The 12,120-nt window shown below is 38.9% G+C and overlaps 1 protein-coding gene across 3 annotated transcripts in view; it reads right to left on the reverse strand.

Moving 5' to 3' along the window:
• The window catches only part of LOC144684818 (synaptotagmin-7-like), a 703,889-nt gene that overhangs the window by 176,975 nt on the left and 514,794 nt on the right, over positions 1-12,120 (reverse strand). Inside the window, exon 6 of one of the 3 annotated variants that reach the window (XM_078549088.1) lies at positions 7,292-7,654. The exons of the other annotated variants lie outside the window; for them this stretch is intronic. Coding sequence (XP_078405214.1) covers positions 7,292-7,654 — 363 coding nt within the window. The remainder of the gene's footprint in view (positions 1-7,291; positions 7,655-12,120) is intronic. 3 annotated transcript variants of the gene reach the window in all.

The raw sequence follows: 12,120 nt of genomic DNA on the forward strand, positions 1-12,120 counted from the left end.
ATTATTAACCACTCAGTTTCTCTGTAAAATATCTGACTCTTTACTGATTGCTTGTTTCTAGAATTTGCAGTTAACAGTTTTTTTATTCTCACTTGTATATAGTTAAGTAAGTGCTGACTAAACATTTTTGCATTGGTTCAATTCTAGACTTAAATGATCATTAAGTCTGTAAATTCAATCTCCCTGTAAAAATAATTATTTTTATGATCAAGTCATGCTCCTTGAATTCCTCATATTTACTACCAGTCAGGTGGCCTCTTTCCCTCTCTATTTTACCAATAATACTTCTCTGGACTTCCCTCTTTTTTACTCCAAAATGTACAACAATTGCATTTTTTTCCTCTTTGCATCCTTACTGATTGACTAATGTCTTTCTAGAAAGAGAACCACCTAAACCTGCGAGGATTGGTTTACATGTAACTCTGGTCTCGCACAATGTGACAGACTCCTAATGCCCTTTAAAATATAGCCTAGCAAGCTAAAAAGGATAACAAATAAATGCAGCCTTGCTTATGTCATCCATAGCCCAAGAACAATTCTTTTAAAAATCATTCAGATTTATACTGTTGTTTGAGAAGAAATATTGAGATTGGAATGTGCTCAGAAGGACATAACATTTTAAGATTATTTGCTTTTGGGGTTGTCAGTCTCAGCCCAAGATGAATTGTCTGAGTTTCTTTGTCTTTTTTCAGGTGTGGCTGCTGAGATTATATCTGAAGTTATAACAGGGCTAGACAGACTAGATGCAGGGAGGATGGTTCCCCTGGCTGGGGAGTCTAGAACGAGGGGCCACAGTTTCAGGATACAGGGCAGACCATTTAGGACTGAGATGAAGAAATATTTCTTCAATTAGAGGGTGGTGAACCTGTGGAATTGTCTGCCACAGAAGGCTGTGGAGGCCAGGTCACTGAGTATATTCAAGAAAGAAATTGATAATTTTTTGGATATTAGGGGCATCAAGGGGTATGGAGAGAAAGCGGAAAGATGTCGTTGAGATAGAGAATCGGACATGATCATACTGAATGGCGGAGCAGGCTCGAAGGGCCAAATGGCCTACTCCTGTTCCTAGTTTCTATGTTTCTATAATGCATAGTCATTGCAGGATAAGTTGCAAGGAAGCTGCTTTATTTTCTTCCACTTAACTAAATGGAAGGGGTTAAATTATTTGGGTTGCTTTGTAGGCATGCACTCCAAAAGCTATCTAATTTTCCAATCTGCACTCCATCCACTTTAATGCACCTGAACGTTGATCCGTAAATTCACCTTTATGATGTAATTTTGGTGGATGAAGAATTTCATTGTATGCATTTTAAATTACTTCTCATTTTATAAAAATTTAAGTCAATCAGCTACAAGAATTTAAATTTGCCTTTATAAAGGTGAGATAGATTGTGAGGCAAACAGGATATTGGATGCCTTAAGTAGGCAGGAAATGCACATATGCATTTTTATATTATAAATGAGTTTTTTTTTAAGCAGTTTTATTTTTTTCTACTGATTTCAGGTTGCTTCAAATTACATAATTAATATGTCTCTCTCATTGCATCCATGTGATAAGTTCATCCAATGTCAGCAGAAAATGCTCAAATAAGCATTTATTTAAATCCTATTTCTTTTATGAAAAAAAATCAGCTTGAACATAGAACCATAGAACCATAGAACACTACAGCACAGAAAACAGGCCATTCGGCCCTTCTAGTCTGTGCCGAAATATTATTCCGCTAGTCCCATTGACCTGTACCTAGTCCATAACCCTCCAGACCTCTCCCATCCATGTATCTATCTAATTTATTCTTAAAACTTAAGAGTGAACCCGCATTTACCACGTCAGATGGTAGCTCGTTCCACACTCTCACCACTCTGAGTGAAGAAGTTCCCCCTAATGTTCCCCCTAAACCTTTCCCCTTTCACCCTAAAACCATGTCCTCTCGTGTTTATTTCTCCTAATCTAAGTGGAAAGAGCCTACTCGCATTTACTCTGTCTATACCCCTCACAATTTTGTAAACTTCTATCAAATCTCCCCTCATTCTTCTACGCTCCAAGGAATAAAGTCCTAACCTGTTTAATCTTTCCCTGTAACTCAACTCCTTAAGACCCGGCAACATCCTAGTAAATCTTCTCTGCACTCTCTCAATCTTACAATCTCAAACAGTTTTTGTTATTAAAACAAATGCCAGGATTAAGAAAGTTAAGGGGCATTAAGTTTTGTTTTTGTTGAAGTTACATGATGCTCATGAGTTCTGTGGCTTGCACTACTCAATGGCTACTTTCTTTTTTAAAGCTCACTTTCTGCTGTGTATGATTTGACTCTTTCCTCAGAATATGTAGGTACTCAGTCAGCTCTCATTTAACAATTGCAGAATTTGAACCCTGCAATGCTAAGAAAAATCACATCGCCAACTGCAATTAAAAACAAGCAAATATCCTGCGTACTCCTGTTTGAAATTAACTACAAAGGGATTGACAACAAATATGCCTTGAAAAATTCCTCCCTGGATTTTCTTTCTTTCTTCCATGTAGGTGGTATCTGTCCTTCTCTGGTACCTACCCCTAAATAGTATGGATAATATTAGAAGCTCAGCAGCTTGGGAGAAATCAAAATGCATCTCATTTTAACTTATGCCTTGCATTGGTGCATAAATGTTTAATTTAGTTTTATAAAACTTTAAGGCTCAGTGGCCTTTTTATTGAATTCAAAACCCTAATCTTGAAATAAATATAAATTATAAATAGTTGTGGCAACTGCTTCAAGTTTCCATTTGGGTTTTGAGCAGCTTAGAATTTACCATCTGCTGTGCCATTAAAAAATTGGGGGCTCTTTGCAGTGTATATTTGAAATTCCTTGATTGGTTTGGAGTTGGTGAATCTTAACGTTACAAGTACGAGAAGCACTTTGAATTCAGGAGTCGGTGTGAGGGATTTTTAAAGTGGTGAGACTGCAAAAATGGCTGTATCCATGGCTAAAGCATTTTTGGAAGTAGAAGATATAACTCTGGATTAGGTTACAAAAAGTACCTAAGGGTAAGTTAAGAGAGTTGGTGAAAAAGTTGCAGTTGAGGTTACCTGTAGGGGCAAAGAAAGCAAACATAGTTGAAGTGATAGCACAACTTTTAAAGTTGGAAGTGATACCTGACACCAGTGAGTCACAGCTGGAGGTAGTGAGGCTTCAGTTGGAAATGAAGAGCCTTGAATTTGAACAGGCAAAGGAATTGAGAAAATGTCAATTGGAGGCAAACAAAAAGAAAAAAGAATTGGAAATTAAAAAACTAGAACTACAGGAAGCAGAAAAAGAAAGGGAATTTCAAAGGGAGCAAGCGGAAAGGCAGGAGAAAGAAAAGAAGCTGGAACTGGAATTCCAGGCAAGAGAGAAGGAACGAGAAACGGAATACCAGCTTAGAAGGCTGGAAGTTAAAAAAGAGATCTCAGATTCTGAGGAAAGTTCTGATGATGAAAAAAACCTTTAACTTTAAACATCTCCCCACTGGGTTTTAATTTGTACAAGCTGTTCCAAAGTTTGGGGAAAGGGATGTTGAAGCATTCTTTATTTCATTTGAGAAGATGACTAAACAGATGAAATGGCCACAGGAAAACTGAACATTCTTGTTGCAATTCAGTTTGGTGGGTAGAGCACAAGGTTTATTCTTCGCTGTCAGAAGAAATGTTGGTGGACTATGATGTGGTAGAGAGGCTATTTTGAATGCATATGAGTTGGTTCCTGAGGCATGCAGGCAGAAATATAGGAATATGAACAGCCTGGGCAAACTTATATTGCATTTGAGAGAGTAAAACAAAGTAATTTCAACCAGTGGATATGGGCATTAAAGATAGAGACAACATATGCAGCTCGTAGAGAAGAATTTAAAGATTCAATTCCTTCGGTAGTGAGAACTCACGTGGAGGAACAGAGGGTTCAAGCAGTAAGACAAGCCACAGAGATAGCTGATGATTATGAGTTTGTTCCTAGAGCTAAACCTTTTTTTTAAAATCACCCTTCCAAATCAGAAAAGGATAGAAAGTGGGAAGGTGAAAGGAAGGTGCGTGGTCAAGGGAGAGAAGGAATAGGTGGAAATTCGCAGGAGGTTTTTTCTCAGAATAAAAAGGAAGGTGCTGAGGCTAGAAGTGACATTTAAAAATTGAGGTGCTTTCACTGTAATAAAGTTGGACACACAAAATCTGTGTGTTGGAAATTGCAGGGAAAATCTGTTGGGATTATTGGGGTACAGAAAAGTTCTGGAAGTAAAAGAACTGAGGTTTACACAAAGGAAAAACCAGTAGTTTGTGTACAGGTAAAACAGGAAGAATCAGTGATAGGTAAAGAAATGGGAATGTGTTCACAATTCACTCAAGAGAATTCTGAGGAGCAGGTTCCAGAAGTGTTTAAAGATTTTGTATGTGAAAGGGAAGTCTTTCCATGTGTACAGGGTGGAGTAGGTAAAGGTGTTAAAATTTTAAGAGACACAGGGGCTAGTCAATCCTTAATGTTGTGGGATACTGACACTTGTTGTTCAGAGGGAGTATTGCAGGAACAGGTTATAATAAGTAGGGTCCATGGAGATGCTGAACCCATTCCATTGTGGAAGGTAAATTTAATGAGTGTGTGGAAAACAGGTCAGGTGATTGTTGGAGTAGTGGAAAAGTTGCCCATTGCAGGGGTTCAATTTATTTTGGGTAATGATATAGCTGCGTCCTAGATGTGGGTGATGCCTATGGTAGTTGAGCAGCCTGTAGAAGTGTTTTCAACAGAAATGTTGCAGAGAGAGCATTCTTGATTGTCTCCAGGTTGTGAGATAACAAGATTATAGGCTCATAGGTTGAAACAAGGACAGGAAGTTCAAAGGCAGAGAGAAGGTGTGGAAGTCCAATTAGCTGGCATTGTGTTTGAAAACATTGTTCAGGAAGAAAGACTGGCAGACAATGCAGCTGAGGTGTTTAACTCAAGGCAGTTAGTGGAGTTCTAGAGAACGATTCACAAATAAAACAGTTATATCAGACAGCTTACTCAGAAATAGAGGCAGAATGTACCGCAGAATATTATTATTACCTTAAGGATGATGTTTTAATGAGAAAATTGAGGGTGCATCATGTTTCAGCAAATGAGAGCCGGAAGGAGATGCATCAGATTGTAATACCATTTGGATATAGAAATGAAATTATGAGAATTCCTCATGAAATTCCAATAGGGCGACATTTAGGAATTGTTAGGCAAAAATACAAAAACATTTTTATTGGTCTGGATTGCATAGGGATGTAGTCAAATTCTGTAGGACATGTCACATATGTCAGGTGATAAGGAAATCACAGCAGTGATTATGCTGGCACCTTTAATTCCAATTCCAGCATTTGAAGAAGGAATGATTTCATTTTGCCCAGAGCCTCTGTGAATCCTATACTATTTTGTCTCTTGATTGGTACTCACTCTGAACTCTGAGCACTCATTCTTCAACTAATAAAGCCTAGTAACATTTGAACCCAGGTTTCCTAACACCAGACAAAGCTTTGGATCCATATATACAATTTTACAAAACTTCTTAACTTTCCCTCTAATGACCTCAACTTAGCATCTTGTAAATTATATTTGTTTAGCAATTGCTCGCCATAATTCACCTTGGCTAAAATCAAGCATCCAGTATCAACCATAACTAAGTGAAGTTGTAACCTAAGAAACTGTGGATCCTCAGTGCAGAAAGCACATAAGCAAACTGCAGATCCAATCTAGACCATGAGTACAATGGAACAGATACAGAGCAAACCCTGGTTCCTATATGGATAATCAGAGGAAGTGACCAGTCATTCACTGTGCAGAAGGAGATATTAAATGAGACAATAGTCCTCTAAATGGATTTTACAAAAGTAGTTTTTGGTGAAAAAGAAACTTGCTACTTTTGTATCAGTAGGTGCAAAATAAAAATCACATTTTTTTGGCTTAATGAGACTGTGCTGAGACATATAGTTAATATAGTTTATTAGGAGTTCACAAAACCTGGACAATTGCTGGTTCAAAGCTACATCATAATAGTAAATAGATGGTTGAGGCAAACTTAGCCTTCACCAGCTCATCAGTCACCGACATAACAGTTCAAGAGCATTCCATTGTAGAAATGCATACGTACCTGCCTCCATGTTTTACTGATGAATAATATTCTGATTATAGAGTTAGTACTAGTGCTGCATCAAATTTGCACTTCGCTTTCAACTTCTGAAAACCTAAAGAGCATTCAAAGTAATTTTTATTCTTTAGGCATTTGATGGGCTTATTTGCTTGTGCCCCTTATCCATTTGGACTGTTCCAGCATGCTGCACATGATAGCAGATGGAGGAATAAGGTAGAGGAGTCTTGAGTGACTTTTTTAAGACCTTAGGTACACGAAGACATTATTGGATAATTTTGTATGCATTGGCATGCATAATTGCAACAAAAGTGCATTTGATGCAACACCAGTCGATGCACTTGATTGAGAACACTGGCTGGTTTTCTTCAGCTAAACAAAAGATAGTTTAATTTCATTTTTTTTAAAGGATGAAGGATAACTTCAGCATTTGCAAGTCTCTGCTTCAAATATCAAACATTTGTGTTTCAGAAGACAACTCAGCACCAAAGATGGGAAATTCTAGTTGCACAAGATCCAGAGTCATGTACATCTTTTTGAGAGGGAATAAAATGCTGGATATCTAAAAGGTCTGAATTACAATTACCATCTTCTCTGGAATAATTTTTTAAAAAATTTGTTCTTGGAATGTGAGCATTGCTGGCTAGGCCAGCATTTCTTGCCCATCCCTAATTGCCCTTGAGCAGTAGTGGTGAGCCAGCTGTGTTCCAATGCACTTCCTGTTACTACTGTTAGAATGATACACTGCTCAGTAGTTGCCATGAGTAGCAAAAGCTCTGCAACAATAGTGGCCTGTAAATTCTCTCTCTTTGAATCCAATTGTTTTGACAATGACAAGTTCTGAACCTGCACATTACACCCTGGACCTGAAGTGAGAAGCTGCCCATCGTTGGTAGGCTTAAGTTAGGATTGCATTGTCATTCTTGGCTATAGGCTTGGTGATTTGTCCAGGAGATCCTGTAATTCAGAACACAAACCCTATTCAATTTACAGTTTTTCCTGCAGAATCCCATTTTCAAAAATGTTGCTATGGATAAAGTTAGCAAAACATGATTGAGAAATGAAGGGATTCTCACACCTCTTAACGGGTGCAGTCCAAATAAAAGTACAAACAGATTTATAATGGGGGATATGGAAAAATACTCTTTTTTTGAGGTGGAAAGGAAAAAGAAGAGAGACTTACAGGAAAGACTTCATATCTAACCCTCGATTACGGAGCTGTCCCATCACGTAATCCCAGCTCCCAGGATTGGAGCGGCTGCGGCCTCCAGCTGTACGATTGCGTGAGCCCGCCGTACCGCTTGGCCTGTGCTGGGCTCTGTAGGGAGACCTGCTGCCGGAGGTTGTCTGCTGTTGGAACGGGAGCTGCCCAAGGCTCTGGCTGGTGGTGGGCTGGCTCTGGGCAGGTCTATGGTGCTGCAGCGGCTGCTGGAGGCTCTGCTGCCTCTGCAGCGTCCGAGGTCGCGGGCATTTCGGCTGTTGGTCGCCTGGCGGCGTAGATATATGCTCTAACGTGGATGCTGCTGATAAGGTCGGCTCATCCAAGCTAACAGAACAGCACGACAGAAGATAAGAGCAGAAAGAAAGAGTAAAGGGAGAAAACAAAAAGCAAAGCACAGTTAGCAAGTCACCTGCAGTGAAGTACAATAATGCGTCTTGAGTTTGTTGGATACCTGGCTTTGCTTTGCACTTATAGATTATTAACACATCATTATTGGCAGGTGATTCTCATTTCCTGTAAAGTGCCTCAATGCTGCACAATTACAACACAATGTTGTCAACTCCAATTTAAACTGTTCTTGTTTTTGCCCTCCTCATCACGATCAGCCTGTGTCTGGCACCAGTTGTCGGAATACAGCAGGTGAGTAAGGCTTAACAGAAATGCACTTAAGTGGTTTGCTGGAAACAAAACAGCTTAGCTATGGAACGAACATCCTTCCCCCAGCACTGGCAGGTAGTAGTAAGCAAAACCAGCATCAGGACTAAAATTACTGGTCATGTTTTAGGATGTTAAACGTAATAATGCCTATAGATAACAAACATTCAATTTCCGAAATGACTTGTTAAAAGACGTACTACAAAGAGATGACAATGGAAAGTAATGTGCTGCAAGATCGTATTTTCTGGCATATTTACATCTTTATTATATTTCTGCATTGCTTTTTGTTTGCATTAAACACCTCCAGTGCAATTTTGTATAATAACTAATGGCAATTATGTTTTTCAATGTTAGATGCAGGGAGAAAGCCTATAAAATTGGGGCAAGATTAAAGCTTTATCAGTGGCAATCTCAGTCACTTGGTAGCACAGAACTTGAATATTGCTGAAAAGAGAGACATGTTGCCGAAGTTTTTCATCTTGGACTCATCAGGAAAAATGCAAGAATGCCAAATTTCAAACGATCACAACAATTTAAATTACAGGAGAAAAGGGTACTGACAGATTGACAAGTCAACTCAGTATTGCTTGGGCATTGCTATGGGGAAAGCAACGGGGAACTATAGGCTTCCCAAGCTTCTGGTTAGTGCAAAAAAAGGCACAAGGCTTGAACATATTCCTTTTGTTTTCAGAGAATGGATTCCTACATATGAATGTATGTCGCCTCTGGCAAGCGTAAATAAGCTACGTTATGAGCTCAACTGATTATCTTAAATTTGTTGTTAATGTAGCTATTAGCACACTCAGGATTGTTCAAGTGCTGCCCAATCACAGAATCATATCTAAAAATAGACATTTTGTTTTGGGTTTTGCAAGCACGGGCTGGTTGAGTACAGTCTGTACTCTGCTTATTATAAACAACCGAAGGAACACACTGTTTGATTCAACCAACCAATCATTGGGACATATAGCCTATGCACCAGTAGCCCTAACCTCTTACCCCGTGCGTATTTCCAATACGTGGATGATATGTTCATGGTCTTTGAATTTGCAGGATTTCCTTACACACTTTTCTACCCTCCATCCCGTGCTCAAATTCACTTTTAAGATGGAGCTGTATAACCTTTCCTCAATGTACTAGTTGAGAAATCCGCCAATGGGGTCTCTACTACTATCTACCACAAGCCTACCTTCACCAGTCAATATACACATTGGGATTCCTATAGCTCCAAGCACAAGAATATTTGCTTTATTGCAATCTTTTAAATAAGGCCTAGCCATTTGCTCAATTGATGCAGAAATTGAGTACATTAAAGCCACCCTGATCAGATCACTGTTTGCTGTGTATCGTACAAACTTGAAAATGGGCCAAAGGCCACCATTTTCATACCTGAAAAGTGCTGAGTATAACTCAACTTACCCTGGAAAGGCAAAGTATCTCAAAAATTTGGACAATAGGTTAAACAAGCCATTTCATGCTGCTACTATGCAGTGGCTACATGAGTGGTATTTTCCCTTAACAGTAGTCAAAAAAGATGTTTTGTCTGCCCACAAATGAGTAACATCTTGTATAAATTTTAGTGCCGGTGTGATGTCAGGTATGTAGGCCATACATCCCAACAATTGGCTAATGGAATCAAAGAGCTTGTCCCTTCAGTCGTTTGTAATAGGTGGAGTACAGTCTGTATTCCATCATCCCACACTTGAAAAAACCAAAACAAAACGTCTGTTAGATGTGATTCCGGGATTGGACAGCACTTGCTGAACAATCCCGAGTTTGCTGATAGCCGCACTAACAACCAATTTAAGATAATCATTTGCGCTAGTAACGTAGCTCACATATGCTTGCTAAAAGTAGCATACATTCATGCAAAGGGACCCATTTTCTGTAAACAAAAGGGATATGTTCAAGCCTTGAGCCTTTTTTGAATTACTGGGAGCTTGGCGAGCCTATAGTGTCCTGATTCCTTCTCCAGGAAAACGGGTCAGCCAATCAGAGTCAACTTGCCAACTAATCAGCACCCTATTCTCCTGTGGTATAAATTGCTGTGCTCATTTGAAATTTGGCATTCTTGAGCAGTAATCTCCTTAGTGTAGCTATACAAAGAAAGCAATGTCAAACAGATTATAAATATGAGAGAGAAAAAGAGAAAAAGTTAAAGTTGCTGCAGTTTTTTGCAGAGGGAATTTGACCTTTGGACCTCTATTAATGGAAATAGTGTTTATTTATAAAGAAAATCACTGTCAACCCCTTATAGTTCAATGGATTTTTAATACCTGTGGAAGATATAAGATTTTAAAAACAGTCAATGTTTGAACTTGCAGTCTCCTTTATTCTAGATATCCAAAAGCATTACCAACTTATGCAAAGTTTATCAAAGGACCTTACACAGAGAGAGAGAGAAATTTCCCTGCAGGGACTTGGTTTTATTTTAGCTGCTGCCACTGAATCAACACTGGGTATATTCTCCTCAGCCAAGTTGTCAACATAAATTACTTGGATTGCATGTCTCTGCTCCTATGCATTATTGCAGTTTTGCAGACAGATTGCAAGGTATCCCAAAATATCAACTATATTTTAACACCACATCAACTTTTATTTAACACCATAATTACTTCAGGTGCCCAGGGTGGAAAGGAGAATTATTTCTTTCTAAAACCTGTATGTGTGTAAGGTAACCATATAAAATCCCAATTCAGTGAGCAAGATGAGAGTTAATCTTATCTGTTTTTTTTAAACATTAGCTTGGAATTTTATTGGCATAGTAAAAGATTGGGCAGAATGCCATTCCTTTTTTTTGCTCACTGTGGGCATGAATGTTAGTTTTGGGAGATGGAGCATTTTCCATTCCAGGCAACCTGTGTCAACACCATGCACTCCCAGGTCTGGCACTGCTTTATTCTACAGTAAAACTCCCCTAACAAAGCCCAATCACACAAGTGCATCTCCACTGCAGTGAAATTTTCATTTCCCACACTAGCCATTATGTGACCTCTCTGAGTAAGATTGTGAATTAATGCTAAATTGGGGGCAGTTTTGTGCTGTGGGTCAACGTCCACTAGTAATTGAATTATGAGTACTAAACCTACATATCACAAAGAGCCCTTGCAGCAGACAGAAAGAGCAAAATTCATTCCATCCGCCTGAGTCGGACTCAAAGCAGGTCAGATATGAAAAGTCAGTGTCTAACATGCTGCACCTCCTACCCTGTTTATGATCCATTTTTGTGCTGGTTAGGGGCTTGTCAGTGCAGGCTGGGACCAACAGTGTGCTTCCCATACCTGAAGTGTGAATACGTTAAAAGAATTAAATGTTAAAATAAAAGGATCAAACAATCGTCACATCACTGCTTTAGGTTCATCAAGAAGCAATCTGCAATTGGAACTAATAACAAATGTTGGGCCATATATACATTATAGATGATGAAATCTCTTAATTCTGTGTTTGGATAGTTCTAAATGTGCTTGTTTTTAAATTGCTCAAATAACCTATCAACCATAAATACAGATTTTGACCTGAGTTAATGGACAAAGTGGGCATATGAATTGGTGAAGACTGCTTTTTTTTCTTCTTTCCTCCTCCCCTTCCTCCCACCCAATTCTAAATAAAAGTAAAAGACATTCATATGTTGGCATTGCCATGTAACCAGCACCTTTAATATTTTAATATTACTTTTCAAAAAGATCAGCAGTAAGCAGAGTCTATGAAGCTGCAGCGTGCAACAGAGTCTACATGCTTGACAAGAGGTGAGAGTTAGCTAAGCACATGACAGCTGGGTCCTCAAGGTGAGGGTCATTTTAGTTCACATACATGGGTATAAGATTGGAAGAAGTGTCAAACCATATTTCAGTTATAGCAGTTACTTGACACATTTTTCGAGGGGGTAACTTTAAATAGTACAAGTCCTGGAGATCATCATGAGCCTTTAAGTTTAAAGTGAATTAAACTGCTCCCCTCACTACCAAATCTCACACAAAGCAGAAACATGTTTCAAAATTTGGATGTGAAATTGAAAGATTCTCGCTAGGCCACTGTAAACATGCTGTCAGTTGCCAGTACTGCTTAAAACAGCACATACATGAGGCAGTTGGTAACAAAGAACAAGCACAAAGCAGCACCAACACTGATGAGGA

This window comes from Cetorhinus maximus, chromosome 9 (assembly GCF_964194155.1).
Source record: "Cetorhinus maximus chromosome 9, sCetMax3.hap1.1, whole genome shotgun sequence".
Taxonomy (NCBI): domain Eukaryota; kingdom Metazoa; phylum Chordata; class Chondrichthyes; order Lamniformes; family Cetorhinidae; genus Cetorhinus; species Cetorhinus maximus.